The 24,063-nt window shown below is 43.2% G+C and overlaps 1 protein-coding gene and 1 long non-coding RNA gene across 2 annotated transcripts in view; one reads left to right on the top strand and one right to left on the bottom strand.

The window, feature by feature from the left end:
- unc119.1 (unc-119 homolog 1) overlaps nt 1–1,498 on the bottom strand; it is a 34,100-nt gene extending 32,602 nt beyond the window's left edge. The window contains exon 1 of the mRNA XM_055655266.1: nt 1,163–1,498. Coding sequence (XP_055511241.1) covers nt 1,163–1,352 — 190 coding nt within the window. The 5' untranslated portion in view covers nt 1,353–1,498. The remainder of the gene's footprint in view (nt 1–1,162) is intronic.
- Nucleotides 1,499–1,681: 183 nt separating this feature from the next.
- LOC129709136 (uncharacterized) lies at nt 1,682–17,318 on the top strand. The gene is made up of 3 exons (XR_008725465.1): nt 1,682–2,145; nt 15,781–15,938; nt 16,143–17,318. It is a non-coding gene; the product is annotated as an uncharacterized LOC129709136 (long non-coding RNA).
- The last annotated feature ends 6,745 nt before the right edge of the window (nt 17,319–24,063 follow it).

Below are 24,063 nucleotides of genomic sequence, written 5' to 3'. Positions count from 1 at the left end.
ATTAAGAGAGTTTTAGGGTAATTATGAATGGTCTTTATTCTACCAAATTAGAGTAAATTTTACTGAAATCCACAATCTTAGTACCTATTTTACCTTTACAAACATTAAAGTGAAGCTAATCATGAAGAAGTCAACTTTACCGACACCCAAAATATTGGTAGCCGTTTTATATTTTGTTTTCAAACACTAACTCCAGGTGCTAACCACAGGATAAACAATATACATAGCTGCTGAAACAACTTGAAAATGTAGTGAGATGCTACAAATTCTGCTTTCATTACTGTTTGTTCAAATGTTCAATTGTCATATCACCAACAGCCTGTGGCAGTATTAATAAAAAAGGACAGTGCTTAAATAACTTGTATTTTAAGTGTGTCAATGATGTCTAAGTGGAAGTTCTTCTATCTTTTATTGAAAAGGGGAGTACAAGAAACCATGCCTTGGTAAGATTCACAATAATTTGGCAGTTTCAAGTTTTGAATATGTACACCACTTTCCAACATTGAGCATAATTCATAATATCTTGCATGTTAAACACCAAATTTGCAAATTAGGTTGAAGGTAATTTTGATGTATTGACCAAGGCCAATATTGTTCTTTGATACCATATTCCCTTGCACAATTGCACTTGCACTTCCAGACTGGAGTCTGTAAACATTTTGCTATAAAATATTTTTAAATAAACTAATTTTTCCACGTTATCCTAGATATCTACTGTAGATTAGAGTGGATGAGTATGATTAAAGTTACATGCAACGCTAATTTATCAGATAACCTGATGCAGAAATTTAATTAAAAACAAAAAAAACCTGGAAAGGGCTGATAGTGGGAAAGGGTTGTTGCTTCGTGGGTGTCTTCCAGGACGTTTGAATTACTACCTTCCCGGTAGTTACTGGGAATAACCAAATCTGAACGGAATATGTATGTTGAGCAGCAGCGCGCTTCATTTAATGGATCGGAATAAATTAATTAATGTGGATGTACATCAAGAGTGCCAAATGGTGAGGAGAACTGCGGCTGCGTTACAAGCCATTTGGCATTGCTACCGAGTTTTAATGGGGATCTCCCCATGTCCAGGGCCTAATTGGGGATAGCCCTGGATACCCGCACACACCCACCCACCCAGCCAGACACCACCCGCCAGGCTGAAGCCAACTCTTACACTCGGTGGCATTCTGTAGGCACAGTACGTTGATCGGGCTGATGCAGTCCTTCTGCAACAACTCGGCTTCGGTGACCGGAGTCATCACGCCGTCGGGCTCCGGGTTCTTCCTGCTCTTTATCCTATTGAGCACGCTGCCTCCTTGCTTCTTCATCTCGTTATCGTCCGTCTGGTTCTCCGAGTTACTCATCGCGGCGACGGTGGTGGTGGTGGCGATGGCCCAGGGAGGAGGGGAAAGTAACTTCGAAGCGCTGGCAGCCGACGCTCCGAGCTATCCCCTCCCGGCCCTTGTCCCTCCACGGCGCTCACTGCCCGTCCTGCTGCCCAGTCCAGCGGCCCCGGGAGCCCGACTGCAAAATGGCGGCTGGTCGGTAAGGCTCGGTATCTATGGAGAGGCGGCGCTGGGGTCGCCGAGGGGTCACTCTCGCCCAATCAGACGCCGATCCCGGCTCGGCGCAGAGCAAGATAGGCAGTGGGGACCTGCTGGTTGCACAGGGCATCTGGCACTTTGCATCTTCCCAACACAAGTACCTGCCTACCTCCCTCTGTGCTGATTCTTCTTCTTCATTTTACTCTTAACTTTTACTCTGCTGGCTCAAGGATATACAACAAGCACGAGAGTAGCTAAAGTATGTGGAGAATTCGTTTCAAGAAAGGGGGAAATGACAGAAATGGTAAATAATTCTTTTGGATCAGTCTTCTGTGGTGATTATTCTTCTTCATTTTACTCTTAACTTTTACTCTACTGGCTAAAGGATATACAACAAGCACGAGAGTAGCTAAAGTTGTGGAGAATCAGTTACAAGAAAGAGAGAAATGACAGATTTTTAAAAAAATTACTTTGGATTGGTCTTCTGCAATGATTCTTCTTATTCATTTTACTCTTAACTTTTACTCTACTGGCTCAAGGATATACAACAAGCACGAGAGTAGCTAAAGTATGTGGATAATTCGTTTCAAGAAAGGGGGAAATGACAGAAATGGTAAATAATTCTTTTGGATCAGTCTTCTGTGGTGATTCTTCTTCTTCATTTTACTCTTAACTTTTACTCTACTGGCTAAAGGATATACAACAAGCACGAGAGTAGCTAAAGTTGTGGAGAATCAGATAATGGCACATTCATTCCACTAGCACTCTATGTGCAATGTGACGAATAAAACCGTATTGTATTGTATTGCTTCAAGAAAGAGAGAAATGACAGATTTTTTTTTAAAATTACTTTGGATCGATCTTCTGTATTGATTATTCTTATTCATTTTACTCTTAATCTTTACTCTTTGGCTCGTCAAGCAAGAAAGTAGCTAGAGTATGTGGAGAATGTGTTGCAAGAAAGGGGGAAATGACAGAAATGGTAAATACTTATTTTGGATCAGTCTTCTGTGGTGATTATTCTTCTTCATTTTACTCTTAACTTTTACTCTATTGGCTCAAGAATATATAACAAACACGAGAGTAGCTAAAGTGGAGGATGACTAGAAAGTTAGTTATGAGAAAGAGAAGTGACAGAATAATTAGATTGGATCAGTCTTCTGTAATGATTAATCTTATTCATTTTACTCTTAGTCTTTACTCTTTGGCTCATCAAGCAAGAAAGTAGCTAAAGTGGTGGACGTATGTGGAGAATTAGTTGAAAGGAAAATTACAGAAATTTTAAATAATTTTAGATCAGTCTTCTGTGGTGATGACACTTATTCATTTTACTCTTAACCTTTACTCTTTTGGCTCTTCAATATTATAACAAGCAAGAGAGTAGCCAAAGTGGTGGATGCGTGTGGAGAATTAGTTATAAGAAAGAGAAATGGCAGAAATTTTAAATAATTATCTTGGATCAACCTTCTGTAATGATTATTCATTTTACTCTTAACCTTTACTATGCAGGCTCAAGAATATATAACAAGCAAGAGAGTAGCTAAAATGTTGGATGAACGTGAAGATTTAAATACGAGAAAGAGAGAAATGGCAGAAATGTTAAATAATTATTTATTTTACTCTTAACCTTTACTCTTTTGGCTCGTCAATATATAACAATCTATTATCTAAATGGTGGCCGACTAGGAAAAGGGGAGATGCAGCGAGACCTGGGTGTCATGGTACACCAGTCATTGAAAGTAGGCATGCAGGTGCAGCAGGCAGTGAAGAAAGCGAATGGTATGTTAGCTTTCATAGCAAAAGGATTTGAGTATAGGAGCAGGGAGGTTCTACTGCAGTTGTACAGGGTCTTGGTGAGACCACACCTGGAGGATTGCGTACAGTTTTGGTCTCCAAATCTGAGGAAGAACATTATTGCCATAGAGGGAGTGCAGAGAAGGTTCACCAGACTGATTCCTGGGATGTCAGGACTGTCTTATGAAGAAAGACTGGATAGACTTGGTTTATACTCTCTAGAATTTAGGAGATTGAGAGGGGATCTTATAGAAACTTACAAAATGTTTAAGAGGTTGGACAGGCTAGATGCAGGAAGATTGCTCCCGATGTTGGGGAAGTCCAGGACAAGGGGTCACAGCTTAAGGATAAGGGGGAAATCCTTTACAACCGAGATGAGAAGAACTTTTTTCACACAGAGAGTGGTGAAACTTTGGAACTCTCTGCCACAGAGGGAAGTCGAGGCCAGTTCATTGGCTATATTTAAGAGGGAGTTAGATGTGGCCCTTGTGGCTAAGGGGATCAGAGGGTATGGAGAGAAGGCAGGTACGGGATACTGAGTTGGATGATCAGCCATGATCATATTGAATGGTGGTGCAGGCTCGAAGGGCCGAATGGCCTACTCCTGCACCTAATTTCTATGTTTCTATGTTTCTAAGAGAGTAGCTGAAGTGGCAGGTGAACATGGAGAATTAAATAGGAGATAGAGAGAAATGTCAGATATTTGTAATAATTATTTTGGATCAGTCTTAGTACAAGACATAAAAAATATCCCAATAATAATAATAGATTATGAAACCATATGATATGCTTGCCTTCATTGGTCGAGGCTTTCAGTATATGAGTCAAGATTTCATGAAGCAGCTTTCCAGGGCTTTTGTTAGGCTGCATTCAGAGCATTGTGTGCAGTTCTGATCACCCCATTTCAGGAAGGATATGGAGCCTTTGGAGAGTTTGCAGAGGATATTTACCAGATGATACGGAACTCTCGTACGAGGTAGGGCCAAGCGCAGGCTAGGCAATCGTTTCGCTGAACACTTCTGCTCAGTCCATCTAAACAAGATCTCCCAGTTGCTAAACACTTTAACTCCCCTCCAATTCCCACATTGACCTTTCTACCCTGGGACACATCCATTGTCAGAGTGAGGCCCAGCGCAAATTAGAGGAACACCTTACATTTTGCTTGGGCAGCTTATGAAACAGCGTTATGGTTTTGACTTCTCTAACTTCAAGTAACCTTGCTCTCCCTCTCTTCATCCCTCCTCCTCCCAGTTCTCTGACCAGTCTGGCTTTCCCTGATTACATTTTATCTCTGTTTGCTTTGTTGATGCTGTGAGAGGCTATTGGGAACAAAATTCAAACAATTGGGGAATGAGGAGAAAATTACTAGCTAAAATAATTGGGGTCAATGGCCTGGGCCTCCTGGCCTGCATAATTGACACTTAATGTAACTGGCTGCAGAGTTAGTGAATGCATTGGTTGTACTCAGTCAATGATGGAATCCATTATTAAGGACATATAGAAAATCATAACACAATAGGTTTAACTTTATGACAGATACATTTTATTTGACAAATTTGCTATAATTCTTTGAGGAAGTAGCAAACGGAGTTAGAGGGGAACTAGTAAATGTAGAGTTTGGTTTTGGTTTATAATTGTCACATATCCTGAAATACAGTGAAAAGGTTTGTTTGCACGCTATCTGGTCAAATCATCCCATATGGTGCACATGAATTGGTTCATATGTTTGCAGACAACACCAAATAACAACCCTTCAGACTGCCAAAAGCTTGTTGTTCTGCAAGTAAATAAGAACTGCCATTATTTTAACCTGCAGGAAAGAACTGCAGATGCTGGTTTAAATCAAAGATAGACACAAAATGCTGGAGTAACTCATGTAGCAACTCTGGAGAGAAGGAATTGGTGACTTTTTGGGTGGAGGCCCTTCATGTTGATTATTTAAACCTAATGAGTTTAGAGATCATGTTGGAGATTAATATTGCATGTGCATTATTTGTGATGCTGCATTTGGAAAAGCTGTGGGGATAAAGATACCAGCACAAACAAAAATCCTGCCAAAATATCAGGGTTGAATTTCCTGGTGAGTACTTAGACACCCAGAAATGGATACTATATTGCTGTACTGTGGATTAAGCCGATTTTCAACTGTTCAGCACCTGTTTTTAGAATTCTGTAAATGACCCTTTCTATCCACCCTCTCCTCCTCCATCACTGCCAATTTATATTCTACAACGGCAATATCTGTGCAATACAAAGTAGCATCTCAATGGGTCTTACATAAAACGAGGATGTTGGATCTAAATTTTCGATCCCAAGCATGCTATTGCTCCAATGCATGATACTGCTGGACTATTATCCTAATAGAAGCACTGATTCTGAAATATTTAATTAGTGTTCTCCGAATCCAATGCTGTGGTTTCTTCTAATAATATTTTATGCCCCTCCCTCCATAATTTCCCCGGTGGGATGTCAAGCAAGTTCCACTCAAACCAGTGGTTTTCATTAAGTGTTTGTTTAGAAAAGGCTGGTTCATCCCCTCTGGGAGTCTATTAGTTAGGTGTTCTTTATAATAAAAATCCTTAAGTGATTTCAACGCGACACACTGGTCCCTCAGCATCATCCACAACCGACTGTTGTGGTGATCATTCCTGGTGCTGATGAGAGTCACAGCAGGAATAAGTATTTTGCTGAACAGCTCTTACTCAAGGTTGTTAATTAAATCACCCAGTTCGAGGATGTTTCTGTCAAAGATGCATTTCCAGGGATTTGGAAGGACAACAAAAGACTAATTAAAGCTATAAATAGAATAATGTTCCAATGCTTAGGTGGTTAATCAGTGGAACATTGTACAGACATGTGAGAACGACCAGTTATGCATTGGAATAGTCAGTTCAGGATGAAGCTGTGGCCTGCATGGGTGATTTCAACAGCAGTTGAGCTAATATAAGGCAAGGATGAGAGTTTAATTTAGTTTAGAGATACAGCATGGAAACGGGCCCTTTGGCCAGTTACTATGCTGGCTATTCTAACAATTTCCACATCCAAAAAAAATGTTTAAATGATTAATTACTAATTATTTTCTACAAGCATATATAAGATTATCAATTTCTCTGATAAATATGTGCATTGACATATTGAATTTATAGATATAGATAAAATTGTAAGCACATTGTTGATGGAACCATACAAGGTTCAAACAGCACTGAGCTAATGAATTATCTTTGGTGATAATCGATAACAGACAAAAGCTGAACATGTTTTTTATATCATTACTTTGTAAAATTTTAACAGGTGTTAACTTGATCTCTGTTAAAATAACATACGGAAGAAAGCTGGCGTAATGTGTTAGCTGTTCATTCATTGATTCCACCAGCAGCAATCTCTAAATTGGTGACAATCTGGTGGTTAGATTGCCTATTTGTCAGGTGGAAAGTGGTTTTGTGGGGCCTTAGATAATCGGTGGGGTGGAAGACTGCAACCTTCACGTGGTCCGCCCTGTTTCGACGAATGCAATCAACCCGGTGTACAGAATCAAATAAGATCAAATAGAACAAGTTGTCCTACAACTTTAGGCTGTGCATGCCATACGCAAGAAGAAGAAGATGGTAATCGGTTCAAAGTTTAGTTTAGATATACAGTGCGGAAACAGGCCCACCGAGCTCACACCGACGAACGATCCCTGTACACTAGCACTATCCCGCACACGAGGGACATTTTACAATCTTTACCAAAGTCTATCAACTAATAAAGAAGAGTAAAGAAAATAATAAAGAAGATAGATTGGGCCGTACAGGCTGAAAGATTACAAGCTGGTCCCTCTCCAAGCACTTCATCCGTTGCGCTGCAACTGGTCCACGACTAATGTAAGAGTTACGTCTCACAGACCTTTGCATAAGACAGATGTTATGTGTCAGAAACAGAAGTGCTCCTGTGCACATGTAAATGTGTGCATCAACAGAGGTTCTGCTTTAAAACCCCGAGCTCCAGCTTCTACCACTTACCTCAAAATAAAGAGGAAGTTACTGAGGCACATAAACCTACCATCACATAAGAAACTGGAGAATTTGGATATCAGGAAGAAGATACAGGAGCCTGAAAACTGTAACGTTCAGGTTAAGGAACAGCTTCTTCCCTACAACCAGGCTATTAAACATTAAACCTCCAGATAAGCTGAACTACATAGACTTGGGGGCATTGGTTTTGTCTTTTTGCACTATTATTGTTTGATTTTATGTATACACACTGAAAATTTTCTCATATTGTTTACAGAGTACTATGTTTACATAATTTTCTGTTGTGCTGCTGCAAGTAAAAACGTCATTGTTCTACCAGAGACATATGACAATAAAATACTCTTGACTCTCAAAAACCCATGCAGTCACAGGGACAGTGCACACTCTACGCATACAACACTGGAAGTCAGGAATGAACCCAGGTCACTAGATTTGGTGTGACAACAGCTCTATTAGCTGCCATCTTGCTACTCCAAGCTTAGTTATTCTTTCTCTCTTAATGTACTTCTAAAACATTTTAACATTTTATTTAGAATCAAGGAACTGCCGATGTTGGTTCATACCAAAGATGGACATACAGTGCTGGAGTAACTCGGCGGGTCAAACAGCATCTCTGGAGAAAAAGGATGGGTGATGGGTCAGGACCCTTCTTCAGACACAGGCACACAGACTTAAACAAGCACACAAAAACATAATTTATACATAAATCACACGGAATTCTGCAAGACCAATAATAAAAGACTACAAAAACAAGTCTACTTGATAAACGTAGCACTCTTTAACTGTGGGGAAATGGCCAGAGGAACAGCACCTCATTTTGCTTACATCTCAGGAGTATGAATATTGATTTCTCTAACTTCAAGTAACCCCTTCATTTACTCTCTCTCCCCCCCCCCCCCCCAAATCACACCAGCTTTTCGTTATCACCCAGCAAACAGCTAACAATGGCCTGTTTCCTTTATCATTGTTACTTTTTTGCATTGCTTTCATTTGTTCTATATCTCTCTACAGCATCGTCTATATCTCTTGTTTCTCTTTCCTGTGACTTTCATTCTGAAGAAGGGTCTCGGTCCCAAACATCACTCATTCCTTCTCTCCCGAGATGCTGCCTGCCCCGCTGAGTTACTCCAGCATTTTGTGTCTATCCTTGTATCTACAGAAATATATAATACTTTGGAAACATAATCATTGTTGTTATGTAGGAAACACAACAAACAGAACATTTTGAAAGTAGAAAAAGTACCCCAGAAATAGCAATGACTAATGACCAGATAACTTGTTCAATTGCAGATGACTGAAGGATTAGCAATCTATGATGAACTTGGACAGACTCCAGTCCTCCCATTTAAATAGAGCCTTTGCCTCTTTTACATCTGCCTAAGAGAGCAGAGCAGGCCTTGGTAAACAAAAAGTTAGAAATGGGAAACGGCAACTTAATCGGCCTTGAACCCATCCCCTTTTGGTTTTAACAGAGACAGAATATTGCTACCAAACTATGCACTGTAGTTGGGCCGACTCTTAAAGCCTTTTCAAAGTCACAGACACTTCAGCACAAATAGTCCATGCTGACCAAGAAGTCTACTTGAGTTAGTCCCATTTGCCTGCATTTGTCCTCACAAACCTTTCCTATACCTGTCCAACTGTCTTTTAAATATTGTAAAGGTACCTGCCTCTAAAGCTTCATCTATCACCTTGTTCCATATACCCATCCATATACCACTGTGTGGTAAAAGCCCCTTGTCTCCTTTTTAAATCTGTCCCCTCTTACCTTAAATCTATGCCTTTAAGTATTAAATTCCCCCATTCTGGGGGAAAAAGACTGTGACCATTAATTCACCTTCTGTACGTCCCTTGTGATTTTATAAACCTCTATAAGGTCGCTCTTCAGCCTCCTACAAAACAGCCGCAGCCTCTGCAGCCTCGTTTTATAACTCAAGCCCTCAACAACTGGTAACATCCTTCTAAGTCTTTTTTTGCACTTTGCTACTGCTCAGCGACCAAAACTGCACACAGTACTCCAAATGTGGTCTTGCCAATAACATGGGCAGTTCTATGATGTCCCAACTCCTGTAGACAATCCCTGACTGATTAGGCTCACTTAAATAAGTTCATTTTAAATAAACACACAAGATTAGAAACCCTCCAGTCTTCTGCTACTCCCACTCTGTCTAATGATAATGCTAATATCTCCACTAGAGCTTCTGCAATTTCTTCCCAAGCTTCATACAATGTCCGAGGAAACACTTGATCAGGCCCTAGGATTTATCCAGCCTTATATGCCTTAAGATTTCCAGCACGTCCTGTTGTAATGTGGATATGTTCCTATTTTAGTGGTCCTTTGCCTTCTTGTAACATCGCTTCTATTTTTAACACTTGTTAGTCGGTTTCCCAAGTGTTTTCGGGTCTGAAAGATCAAAATGTATTCTTGTAAATCATAGAATTATTCACACTCATTTACTTACAGAAATCTTTCTGCTGCTCCACACACCACCACCAACCCCACAACTCCTTTCAGGAAATCTGAAAAAACGTACCGATGGCACATTTGTATATAATTCCTCTGTGTCTCACCATATCTGATCTTTTGTGTATTTCTATTTTTTTAAAATATTTTGACAGTATTTAGTTAAATTTGCAGAAAACCTGTACTGTGCTTATCTGTCCAGAGGCATTTCATAGCGTGCTACATCAAAGGCTTTATGGAAAATAAAGCTCATGGTGTAGATGGTAACATATTAGCTGAATAGAAGATCAGATGACTAACTGGAAAAGGTGAAGAGACATAAATGGACCTTTCTTTCTGTTTCAGTTTAATTTAGAGATACAACGCAGGCTCTTTGGCCCACCAAGTCCACGCCGACCATTGGTTCCCACACACACTGGGGATAATTCACAATTATACTAAGCCAATTAACCTTCAAACGTCATTGGAGTATGGGAGGCATCCGGAGATCCCAGAGAAAATGCACGCATGTCATGGGGAGAATGTACAAACTCCGTACAGACAGCACCCGTAGTCAGGATCTAACACTGGTCTTTAGCGCTGTAAGGCAGGAACTCAATGTCTCAATCTAAAAACGTTGACGGTCCATTTCGCTCCATGGATGCTTCATGGAGTACCTCCAGCAGTTTTTTTTTTTGCAGAATATTATCCTCTTTTGTTAAGGGAATTGATTAAAAAGGTAGGAATGCTTTGCTTCAGATATGTCGGACATTGGTGAGACCATATTTGGAGTACTGCAACACTATTGTTCTCCTTGTTTAAGGAAGGATACTAATGATTTTTTTCTGCTGTTCAGAGGTTTACCAGACTGACATCTGTAGTTTACAAGACTGAGAGGAGGACGAACCTTTGATGGCACTAGGCCTGTACTCACAGTAGTTTAGAAGGATGAGGGGAGACCACATTGAAACTTGCCATAATAATGACAGGCCTGGACAGAGTGGATGTGGTGAGGGTGTTTCCACCAGTGGGAGCGTCTACAAGGGCACAGCCTCAGAATTAGAGGACGTACCATTAGATAGGAGATGAGGAGGAATTTCTTTAGTCAGAGGGTGGGGAATCTGCAGAATTAATTGCCACAGATGGCTGCAGAGGGCAGGTCTGTCGCTATTTTTAAAGTGGGGATTGACAGATTCTTGATTAGCAAGGGTGTCAAAGGTTATGGTGAGAAGGCAGGAGAATGGGGTTGAGAGGGAAAGATTGAATGGTGGAGGGAACTCGATGGGCTGAATGACATAATTCTGCTCCAGTGATTTATGAACTTTATGAAGTTATGAGACTTGACTGAAAGATACGTGATCCTGAGGACATTTGACACGGTGAAGATATTTCCTCTTGTGGTTAGATTCTACATCTTGGGGTCACTGGGAGGAAGTAATCAGCGAAAAGGCAAGGATGTGTGGACGTTATTCATCCCCCAACGAACAGGATGCTGATTACTATTGAAAGTCGTGGTGAACTATGACTTCATATCTGTGCGGTTCCACCACTTGGGCATCGGCTTAGTTTAATTTAGAGATGCAGCATGGAAACAGGCCCTTCGGCGCAACAAATTCGAGCCAACCAGGGATTCCCGTTCACTAGCACTATCCTACACATTAGGAACAATTTACAATTTTGACTGAAACCAATTAACCTATAAACCTGTACATCTTTGGAGTGTGGAAGAAAACCGGAGCACCGGGAGAAAACACACATGTTCACAGGGAGAACGTTCAAACTCCATACAGACAATACCCGTAGTCAGGATCGAACTTGGGTCTCTGGTGCTGCAAGGCAGCAACTCCATCACTGCGCCACCGCGCTGGCCCAGGATATTAGCAAAGGAATATCATCATCATCATCATCATAATCATCCTTTATTAGCCAAGTACGTTTTGCAACGTACGAGGAATTTGATTTGCCATACAGTTTTGCTAATAAAAAGCAACAAGACACACAAAATACATTTTAACATAAACATCCACCAGAGTGACTCCTCCACATTCCTCACTGTGATGGAAGGTGAAAAATAAGTTCAAATCTTCTCTTTGTTCTCCCTTTGTTCTCCCAGTCGGGGGCCTCGAGCCTTCCGTTGTCAGGGTGATCTTGGCTCCCGTAGCAGGCGGTCAGGCCCTCCACGTCGGGGTGATCAAACTCCCGCAATGGGGGGGGGATCTCAGCTACCTGCGCCAGGCGATCAGACCCCTGGAGGGGCTGGTCAAACCATCTGCGACTTTGGAGCTTCCCGACATCAGTCTCTACCCAAGACAGTGAGCTCCTCGATATCGGAATCCGCAGGCCGCGGTTGGAGCGCGATCCCAGGCAAGGGGTCGCAGGCTCCGATGGTAAGTCCACGGCCCTGCGGTGGGGCTCGAACAAGGCTGCCAACTCCAAGATGTTAGGCCGCAGAGTGACTGGAGATACGATCCGGAAAACAATCGCATCTCCGGCAAGGTAAGAGATTGAAAAAAAGTTTTCCCCGACCCCCTCCCCCATCCCCCACATAAAATAAACCAGAGAACATGAACACAAACTTTTAAAAACACACTAAAAATAACAAAAAAGACGAAAAGACAGACAGACAGGTGAGGCTGCCATCGCCACCTGGTGGAATATCAGTTAGTGTTTTCGTGAGTAAGGTGTTCTGTTCCATTTAGCGTTTATTTCTGGAGAAAAGGCAATGCCACAGGGACTCTGCAGGGTCACCACAGAGAGTTGCATTTACTGTTGGCAGGTTATGTTTCAGTCTGAAGAAGGATCCAGACCCGAAACCTCACTTGTCTATCCCCTCCACAGATGCAGTGTGACCCGCTGAGTTCCTCCAGCACTTTGTGTTTTGTTTGTGTTCAAACAATCTGAGTTGGCAGTACCTCAAGAACACAAATTAATGAGCATGACATTATCCGACCAAAGGTAGACAAAAATGCTGGAGAAACTCAGTGGGTGAGGCAGCATCTTATATATACGGAAGGAAAATTGCCGTGTATGGCGGCAGATAGCCAGTCGGTATCTATAGTCCGAGCTGGGTCCGAACTGGGAGGTAGGGAACTGGAGCTGGAAACCATGAGGTACAAGATGGAGGCGCAGGCAAGTCCCAAGAAAGCATACGTGGCTGTGGTACCGGGTCTGGGTTAGGATGTGGTCATAGAGTTGGAGGGAAGGGGGAAGCACAGAGGGGGGGAGGCAGTGAGAGAGGTGGTTGTTAAACTGTCTTTGGAGGGAGGAGGAGAACTTCTTCAAAGTAGACATACCTTGAGGAGATTTCGCAGTGGAGTAGACAAAATGTTTAAGAAGGGACTGCAGATGCTGGAAAATCGAAGGTAGACAAAAATGCTGGAGAAACTCAGAGGGTGAGGCAGCATCTTTCCAAGGTATCCTAGCAAAGATACCTTTTACTCTTAAGTCTGCTCAGCAACCTCTGATAAGCAGTGGGGAGGAAGAGTGAAGCGAGTATTTGAACACTTGTGCATACGTAGGCAGACCACTGACATTTTAATATCAATTTTGATATTTTAATCAACTGTCCAAAAAGCCAGCTACGATTTTAATGGTGGATTTTAAGACCTTGGGTTTTAAGGTTTTAGATGCCAATTTTAATGGTTTAATTTAAAAACAAAAACTAAATTGTTTTTCGTTTGGTTTTCTCTGACCAAAATACTTACTCGCAGTTGCCTCTCACTATTTAGGTAGCTGGGTATCTAGCAAACTAACCTCCAAAACAACTTAACAAGCATCAGACAACATCAGACAAAGTGCTGACTTCATGAGAGGACGAGGGGTGCTTGAAGAGTAAATATCAGTTCTGATGAAAAAGAATAGATGACTCAGTTGTTAGCCATGATTCAAATACGGAAGAAACCTTTACTGCTATTAATTTTAATAATATAGTATTGGTTGCTGGTGGGGTAACTATCTGCATTTTCTGATAGAGGTGTAATTTTTTAGAACAGCTTGAGTGTAAATAAGGTCTCAATTGCGCTGCCTTTAAGTGGATTGTCTATTTTAGTTGACAGGAAAGGCACTGTTTGCGGTGTATAAAATCATGGTCGAAGATTTTGAGTTTACTGGTTGGTCCTGATACAATAAATGGTACTGGAAGTCTCCAGCGTGAATGAGGTAAAGCTAGATCCATCAAGAAGGAGAATTTTTGAGCCTAGAGATTCAGTACTTTGGCCCAGCGAGTCCATGCCGACCATTGATCAACCATTCATGCTAGTTCTATGTTATCCCGCTTTCTCTTCCACTCCCTACACGCATGGCGCAATTTACAGAAGCCGATTAGCCTATACACCCACATATCTTTGGGGACATGGGAGGCACACTTGGGAGGAAACTAGAGCACGTGGAGGAAAGCCACATGATCATAAGGAAAACATGCAAACTCCACATAGACAGCACCCAAGGTCACGATAGAACTGGGTCTCTGGTGCTGTGAGGCAGCAGCACTACCTATTGTACTGTCATACATTTCAATTCAGAGGCAAAGAGAGGGTTTGCTAGGCAGAGGGATGAATATTTAAAAACACAAAAACAATTGGCAGAGACTAAGAGAACACTAACTAGCCAGGTAATGGGCAATCCTGTTAACATGGATTGTCCTTCAGGTTGATATTTTAGAACAATTTTTTGAATCTCAATTTATTTTAAGCAATTACCAAGCAGATATTGCTAAGTTTAGCCTCTGTTTAACCCAGGCCAATAAAGAGGATTGATAACACCATGTAATGCTGCCAAGATTGCACTCGTGTTATGAAGCTGGCATCGATGATTTAGAATTGGAGGTCATGAAAATTGAATGAGATATTTTAGTGCAGCTTTATTTTTTAGAAGAGAAGACACTGATTGCTGGAGTAACTTGGTGGGTTAAGCAGGAACTCTGAAGAACATGGATAGGTGACGTTTTGATTCGGAACCCTTTTTTTAGACTGATTGTGGGGGGGGAGGGGGGAAGAAGGCTAGAAAAAAAGCAGGGGCAGGACAAAGCCTGACTAATGATAAGTTGTGAGATACAAGTGCGTGGGGTGGGGGGAGGTTACAGGCTGATGTTTGGACAAAGGCCAGAGATGGAGAGACAACATATGTAAAATAAGGATTGACGGGTTGCAAATTGTGAAGTCAGAAGAAGGAATGTAGGTGGAAAGGGAGGGGGAAATTCAATGTTACTAATACATAGAAACATAGAAATTAGGTGCAGGAGTAGGCCATTCGGCCCTTCGAGCCTGCACCGCCATTCAATATGATCATGGCTGATCATCCAACTCAGTATCCCGTACCTGCCTTCTCTCCATACCCCCTGATCCCCTTAGCCACAAGGGCCACATCTAACTCCCTTTAAATATAGCCAATGAACTGGCCTCAACTACCCTCTGTGGCAGAGTTCCAGAGATTCACCACGCTCTGTGTGAAAAAAGTTCTTCTCATCTCGGTTTTAAAGGATTTCCCCCTTATCCTTGAGCTGTGATCCCTTGTCCTGAAGTATTGTTCCTAATGCAATATTGTTCCTAATGAATACATACCCAGTTAAAAGTCATACAGTAAATAACTTTACTGTAAGGACTCCGCAAGGACTTTGTTCCATTCCCACAGTCCCTCCGTCCCTATTGCTTTTGGCCTGATGAGATATTACACACGGGTGCCTCTGAAACATCTTCCTTCTTCTTTAACCGTGTCTTCCTTTCCACCAGTTGCCTTTTTGAGCTTGCAAAAAGCATACACCGAGAAATCAATGAATATGCTCACCTGGATGCTGTCCTTGCACAGCAGTTTGACATTGTTCAGCTATCATTTTCTGGCTTCCTTGCAGGTGCAAGGGGACATGGATTTAATTTGAGTTTCCTTGGTGTCAAGAATTTTAAAAGATTTTTCCCTCCAAAGTATCCAGGGCTGCATTAATTGGAACAATAGTAATATTACGATATATTTATGGACACTTGATACATTACTTTCTTCTCTGAAGATAGACCCAAAAAGCTGGAGTAACTCAGTGGGACAGGCAGCATCTTTGGAGAGAAGGAATGGGTGACGTTTCGGGTCGATACCCTTCATCAGACTGGTACACAAAAATGCTGGAGAAACTCAGCGGGTGCAGCAGCATCTATGAAGCGAAGGAAATAGGTAACGTTTCGGGCCAAAACCCTTCTTCAGACCCCCCCCCCCCCTCATCAGACTTCCTTCTCTGTTTTATCACGTGAATTTTAATCTTAAAAATTAAAATGATGATGTTTTGAATTTTTGCAGTCATTGTGATTTTTCATTTTTATTGTTTCACATTGGGTAATAAAGGTATTTGTATTTTTTTCTCAACGCATCAAATGGCAGCATCAAAACTGATGATTGGTTCAAGCCCCTCCCTATCAGGCAAGAGGAACAGAAGTGTGAAAATGCACGCCACCAGATTCAGGGATAGTTTCTTCCGAGCTGTTATCAGGCAACTGAACCGGCCTATCACCAACTAGAGAGCGGTCCTGAACTCCTATCTACCCCTTTGGAGGCCTTTGAACTGTATTTAATTGGACTTTATTTTGCACTAAACATTATTCCCTTTATCCTGTATCTGTACACTGTGGACACCTTGATTGTAATCATGTATAGATTTTTCACTGACTGGAGAGCTCGCAACAAAAAGCTTTTCACTGTACCTTTGTACGCATGACAATAATAAACTCAGATAAACAAACCCTCATCTTGGTTGTCGTAGCTCTCTACACTAGAGCTTATGCCTCAAGATTTGATTCTGATGCAAGACCTGCTTGAAGGACCTGTAGAGAAACTACTTACAAAATCTGAACTAGTGTTGTGTTCATATAGAACATAGGATGGTACAGTACAGGAACGGGCCCTTTGGCCCACAATTTTGTGCCAAACACGACGCCAAGTTAAACTAATCTTATCTGCCTGTACGTGATCCATATCCCTGTATTCCTTGCACTTCCATGTGCCTATCTAAAAGCCTCTTAAATGCCACTGTTGTATCTGCCTCCACCACCTCCCTTGGCATTGCATTCCAGGGCCCCACAACAGGTGTGAAAAACCTGCGACACACATCTTCATTAAACATTCCCCCTCTCACCTTATAACTATGCCCTCTAGTGTTGGGCATTTCCACCTCTGGAGAAAGGTTCTGACTTACTGTCTATGCCTATCTATCTCTTATAATTTTATATACCTATTCAGTCTCCCCTGAACCTCTGACGTTCTAGTTTACAAAGTTTCAACAATCTTAGTTTACCAAGATCTCATTGAATTGTGAAGCAAACTTGAAGGGCCTACTCATGTAAAATACACATCAATTTTGAACTACAAGTGTTAAAGTTGTCTGGGTGGGTTTACAAGCCAGTCTTGCTCAGACAGAGGAATGTGTAAGGAAATAATAATGTTATGGTTCATGCTCTCACTGAAGTGGACGTTCGACTATTCTGCTCTCTCATTTATTGCCACAAATTTAATATTTCTTATTTACAATTTGGACCAAGTACTCGATCTTAAAATCTAAAATCCATCCACAGATCCGGTAGGCGGCGCGGCTCTGGCCAGCAGCGGCCTCTGCAGCCTGTCCGCGTTTTTTTTATTATTTTCTGTCTGTGGTTTTTTTATGTAGTTTTTGTTATTTTATGTTGGGGTGTGTGTGTGTTGGGGGGGGGGGGGGGGAAACTTTTTGAATCTCTCCCTGCACTGGAGACCCGACCTTTTCTCGTCGGGTTTCCATTGTCGTTGAGGCCGCAACGAGGAGCGGCCTCCAACAGGAAGAAGCCGGGGACTCAGGTGCCGACTCACCGTTGCCGTCGCGGAGCTGGCCGGGTCCGGAGCGGGTGGAGCGGTGGAGGAGCGCTGCTGCTGCTGCTGATGCTGTTGCTGCTGCTGCTGCTGCTGCTACCGGAGAGTCGGAGGCTCCAACGGCAGGTCTGTGGACGGCGGCGACAGGAGCCCGCGGGTCCCTGGAGGGAGACCGCTTTTCGGGGCTCCTGCAACGGCGAATTCTCCCGCCCGAGTTCCGGGGTCGAAGAGCTCCTGGAGCGGGGCCTACATCACCGCCCCGCGCGGCTGGAATGGCCGCGGACTCTGCGAGCGCACACCGGGGGCTCCAACACCAAGACCCGGTGTGCAACCTCGCACCACCCGGCGTGGCTTTAATGGCCGCGGGACAATCGCCATCGCCAGCCGGGGGCTATGACTTTGACTCTGACATCGGGGGGGAGAGAGTGCAGTGGAGAGATAAGTTTATTTGGCCTTCCATCACAGCTATGTGATGGATGTTTATGTTAAATGTAATTATGTTGTGTCTGGGGTCTATTTGTGTGTAATGTATGGCTGCAGAAACGGCATTTCGTTTGGACCTCCGGGTCCAAATGACAATTAAATTGACTCTTGACTCTTATTAGGATTAATGTTTTCAATTTCGGAAAGAATGTAGGAAACATTAAAAATGCATTAGAGGTGCAATAGAGGTCAGGAAATGGGGGAAAAAAGAGTGGGGAAAGGGGGAGAGGGTGGCACAGTCAGCCAACTCCAAGAGCTACTGCCTCACACTTCCAGTGACCCGGGTTCGATCTTGACATCTGGTGCTGTCCGTGAGTTTATACGTTCTCCGTCTGCATGTGTGTGACCTTGTTTCCTCCTACATCCTAAATATGTTAAACTGCCCTTCGTCTGTAGATGAGTGGTCGAATCTAGGCGAGAATTGATGTGAACCTGGAGAGAATAAAGTGGGTCAGTGTATAAAGACTCAACAGCCAAAGGTCTGTAGCCTCCTTTTGCTCTGGGATTTTATTTCATTCTTCACGTGTTTAAATTATAATGTTTTATTATTAATTGTCTACTGTATATCGTGTTGTTACTTGCGAGCAAAGCACCAAGGCAAATTCCTTGTATGTATACATACTTGCCTAATAAAATGTATTCAATTCAATTTAATTTAATATGAGGGCTTGATAGTTAATGTGGACTCAATGGGCTGCATCTCTCTTTAACTACTAACACTAAACAGACTCCAGTTGGTGATTTAAACATTCTTGTTGGTTATATTACGTAGGCTAATCCTTTCTATGTAACTTACATGCACATTGCTTGATTACATTTCCAAATCTAATTATCGCTGTTTCTTCTTCTTCTTGCGTATGGCATGCACAGCCTAAAGTTGTAAGACAACTTGTTCTGTTTGATCTTCTGTTTGTGCACGCCAGGTTGATTGCATTGAAACAGGGTGGACCACGTGAAGGTTGCAATCTCCCACCCCATTATCGCTGCTGTGTAAGTAACCATTATATGACTTTCATCTGTAGACAGATAGAAAGTCGTGTTCCTCTTACATGTCAAACAGAGAACAGCTTCCCATTTTCCATTTATATCTTTACAGTTAAGTATAGCCTTTCATGTGTGTCAGTATCTTTTACACCTCATCATGGTATTCAGTGCTTGCTGGCAAGAATACGTTTATAGCGTTTCTGATTTCTACGGGTATCATTTCAAAAATGTATTGACTTTATTCCTCCAGAGCAAACCTTCAGTGCTTTGCACCCAGCTGGTTCTCTAGGGTTTGTCCAAGATGAAGTTACTATTACTTGCACACAGACTCAGCAGAAATTCCTGGCTTAAGTGTCAGTAGTGACTCAGCTGGCAGCAATCCTCCCTCTAGTTCAGAAGGTCAAGAAAAGTCTGTCTCACTTCAAAAATGTTTGGAAGAGTTCCATTAATACTTGAAGAGGAGCGGGAGTTCTCCTTGCCATAAACAAAGGATAACAGATCAGATAACATCCAAATTGAATCATTTGAACAAGTGCTGTCTGTTGGAGCTTGTATTGCACAAAATGATGGCCGTGTTTCTTAAAAGTAAAAGTAGTAAGTAGAGGTGACGCAGCGGTAGAGTTGCTGCCTTCCAGCGCCAGAGACCCAGGTTCGATCCTGACTACGGGTGCTGTCTGCATGGAGTTCGTACATTCTCCCTGTGACTGCGTGGGTTTCTTCAGGTGTTCCCACACTCCATAGCTATGCAGATTTGTATGTTTATTGGCTTTGGTAAGTAGTAAAATTGTTGCTAGTGTGTATAGGTTAATGTATGGGGTGATCGCTGGTCGGTGTAGACTTGGTAGGCCAAAGAGCCTGTTTCTGCGCAGTATGTCTAAAGTAAAGCCTAAAACAGAGCTATATCAAAAGATACATCTGAAGAAGGGTCCCGAACTGAAATGTCACATATCCATGTTCTTTAGAAATGCTACCTGACCTGCTGAGCCACTCCAGCACTTAGTGATTTTTTTAATCAAAAGACATTGCTAGCTCGAAGGGCTGAATTTATCTTTTATCCATTGGTGTGAAACATTCTGAATGGATCACGATCTGGTATCAGAACCGGGTCTTCCCGCAATCAATTTTTCTTCTCAACCCAATCTACCTGCCCCGTCCCATCCCATGCATCCTCCTTCCACATTCCATCATTAGCCAATCCACAGTGATTCACGGCTTTCCCCGGGCACTCCGGGTTTCCTCCCACACTCCCAAGGATGTACAAGATTGTAGCCTAATTGGCTTCGGTAAAATTATACCTCATGCCCCTCGTGTGTATAGGATAGTGTTAATGTAAGGGAATCGCTGGTTGGCGCAGATTCGGTGGGCCGAAGGGCCTGTTTCTGTGCTGAATAGATAAACTAAACTAAATGAGGTGCTACCTCAAAAAGGTGCAATTATCATCAAGGATCCTCACCCTCTGAGCTACGGCCTCTTCATGCTGCTACCATCAGGTACAGAAACTCAAAATCACACACCACCAGGATTATGGACTTAAGATTTAACATATTTTATGAATAATAGAAAATCTTATGTCCATGGACAATCTTTTCCACTACAGGTGCACAACCTTTTATCCGAAGTTCCAAATAACGAAAAGCTCCGAATAGCGGACATTTTTTCAGTCCTTGAAGAAAGGTCCTTGAAAACGTTCACCGAGGGCGGCCCGCAGAGGTGACAGCGGAACCTCCGGTCGGGCCTCAAAGAAAGGGGAACTAAATCCCCATTCATAAAAGAGAAGGTGAGGGTATATTGCGCGGGAGGGTTAATAATTGACAATATGCTGCTGCCTGCCCGCTGAGTTAAAAAGTTCCCACGGTAGACTCACGATACACAGTGTATCGTGAGTCTTGCATGAGAACTTTTTAACTCGGCGGGCAGGCAGCAGCAAATTGTCGCTCCCTTAAGTTTCACCCCACCTACACCCCTCTGCTTCCCGGCCATGTGTGTGACCCCTTCCCTCCCCTCTCCAGCTCCCCGCCCATTGCATCGGCGCGGGGGTTTTGCACTGTCTTCACGTCGGAGCTAGTGCCAGTCACCGGAGACGTCAGGACCAACGGGACACCGGCCCCCAGGCACACTGCAAGCACGGAGATCCCAGAGACCCACAGCCAGCAGCAGCCCAGCCCCGCTCCAATTCCAGAGGAACACGCTCCCCGTATGGACAGAAGCTGATGGTGTGCAAGGTGCGTCTTGGTCTTGAGGTTGCGGATGAGGGGGCGCAGCTCGGGCTGTGGCCTCTCCGGCCACCCCCCTGTACAGGAGCTGTGACTGGGAACTGTGGGGTTGTTTGCAGTTGCAGAGGGAGGGGGCAAGGGCAGTACAGTTCCCAGTCTCAGCTCCATTCCAGAGGGGTGACCGGAGACGTCAGGACCAACGGGACACCGACTGCAAGCACGGAGATCACAGAGACTCACAGCCAGCAGCAACTCTAGCCCAGCCCCGCTCCAACTACAGAGGAACCCGGGTTGCGGATGAAGGGGCGCAGCTCGGGCTGTGGGCGAACTGCCACTTGTCGCTGTAGCGGCGCATCGGGGAGCGGGTTCTTGTTGGTCCTGACGTCTCCGGCCGTCCCCCTGGACAGGAGCTGAGAGATGTCAGGACCACCAGAAGCCGCACCCCGATGCGCCGCTACAGCGACAAGTGGCAGTTCGCCCACAGCCCGAGCTGCGCCCCCTCATCGGGACACCGACCCCCAAGCCCACTGCAAGCACGGAGATCCCAGAGACTCATAGCCAGCAGCAACTCTAGCCCAGCCCCGCTCCAACTCCAGAGGAACCCGGGTTGCGGATGAGGTGCCGCAGCTCGGGCTGTGGGCGAACTGCCACTTGTCGCCGTAGCGGCCCATTGGGCAGCGGATTCCTCTGGAGTTGGAGGGACAGGGAGACACAGCGGCTTTTGAGAATGGTGGGCAATCACTTCCAAAGTTCTGCCCACACAGTCAGTACACCTCTCCTACACTTGTCTCCCGCACTAAGATTATCTCGCAGAGAATGATCCCAGCCTAACCCTCCCTATTCTCTCCTATTCTGCAAGAAAAAACTACATTGAAGACTCAAACTCGCGATCGAGTAACTGCCGGGATCGAGGCGCAAACTCGCGACCTTGCGGATATGAGCCGAGCACTCTACCACTGAGCCAGCCGTTAAAATCTACGCTAAAAATCTTCCATTCCGAAAGCCGAAAAATTCTGAATTACGAAAAGTGTCTGGTCCCAAGGCTTTCGGATAAAAGGTTGTGCACCTGTATACGAGTTTATATTTTCAGATTTATATTTGAGTGAAAGGAGGTTGTGTATGGATGGATTGTAAAAATAAAAAATAATGTTTGTACTGCACATGACATACACTGTTAGTAAATGCAGAAAAAAACAAATGTAATGGATTCTCATTGCAATAATAACAAACTTGAACAATAAACGATGAACTCCCACTGTATTAATAATGAGTTCACATGATAAAAGAGATGGATCTCAAAATAAAATTGTTTGATTCCTAGCAAAAGCAGAGGATTCTCACTGTAAAAAATCTTGGATTCCCACTATAAATATAATAGGCTTTCACAATAGAAGTGTTGGATTGCTACAAGAAAAGTCCTTCAAGATTCCTTCAGGAAAAGTATTGAATTCTACTATGTATGACGGAATCCCTTCCATTGTAGAAATAAAATCTCACCCAATATTGTTATGATGGACAGTATGATTTTATCTGGTGAAAACAGCAGTTACAACACTCAAAATGATAGATCCTCAATCTATTTCTGATGGACTGTCATTAAAATCTTATCAACTTCATTGCAAAAGGATTTGAGTATAGGAGCAGGGAGGTTCTACTGCAGTTGTACAGGGTCTTGGTGAGACCACACCTGGAGTATTGCGTACAGTTTTGGTCTCCAAATCTGAAGAAGGACATTATTGCCATAGAGGGAGTGCAGAGACGGTTCACCAGACTGATTCCTGGGATGTCAGGACTGTCTTATGAAGAAAGACTGGATAGACTGGGTTTATACTCTCTAGAATTTAGGAGATTGAGAGGGGATCTTATAGAAACTTACAAAATTCTTAAGGGGTTGGACAGGCTAGATGCAGGAAGATTGTTCCCGATGTTAGGGAAGTCCAGGACAAGGGGTCACAGCTTAAGGATTAGGGGGAAATCCTTTAAAACCGAGATGAGAAGAACTTTTTTCACACAGAGAGTGGTGAATCTCTGGAACTCTCTGCCACAGAGGGTAGTTGAGGTCAGTTCATTGGCTATATTTAAGAGGGAGTTAGATGTGGCCCTTGTGGCTAAGGGGATCAGGGGGTATGGAGAGAAGGCAGGTACGGGATACTGAGTTGGATGATCAGCCATGATCATATTGAATGGCGGTGCAGGCTTGAAGGGCCGAATGGCCTACTCCTGCACCTAATTTGTATGTTTCTATGTAACTCCGGCACTATAAAGCATTGGTCTCCCAGAGAATTACTGTGGGAACCAATCATTTTTACAATAAGCAATGTGAAATACACCCATTCAGAGTCTTTTAAGAATGTCAACGTAGGATTGAGTAAACGTAGGATTGAGGAAAGTTTACAATTACTAATTTATTTGCAAGCCACTTAAGGCAAAGTTTGGTTTAGTTTATTGTTGTCGTATGTACCAAAGTACAATGAAAATCTTTTGTTGTGTGCTATCCAGTCAAAGAAAAGTTTATGACGATCATACCTACGTCTTCAGCATAGAGACGTAACCACAAAGAAGGTGTGCTTGTTCCTCCCCCTCCATAGAAGTTTAAAGACATTCGGCATATCACCAAATACCCTAACAAACCTCTTTGGATGCACTGTAGAGTATGCTGACTGGTTGCATCATGGCCTGGTAAATAATTTCAATGCAAAGCAACACTAGAAACTGTAGAGTGCTGGACTCAGTCCTGTCAATCATAGGCACAGTTCTCCCCACCATTAAAAGCATCTGCTTGATGC

This window comes from Leucoraja erinacea, chromosome 25, assembly GCF_028641065.1.
Source record: "Leucoraja erinacea ecotype New England chromosome 25, Leri_hhj_1, whole genome shotgun sequence".
Classification (NCBI taxonomy): Eukaryota; Metazoa; Chordata; class Chondrichthyes; order Rajiformes; family Rajidae; genus Leucoraja; species Leucoraja erinaceus.
This window is presented reverse-complemented; position numbering and strand designations above follow the sequence as displayed.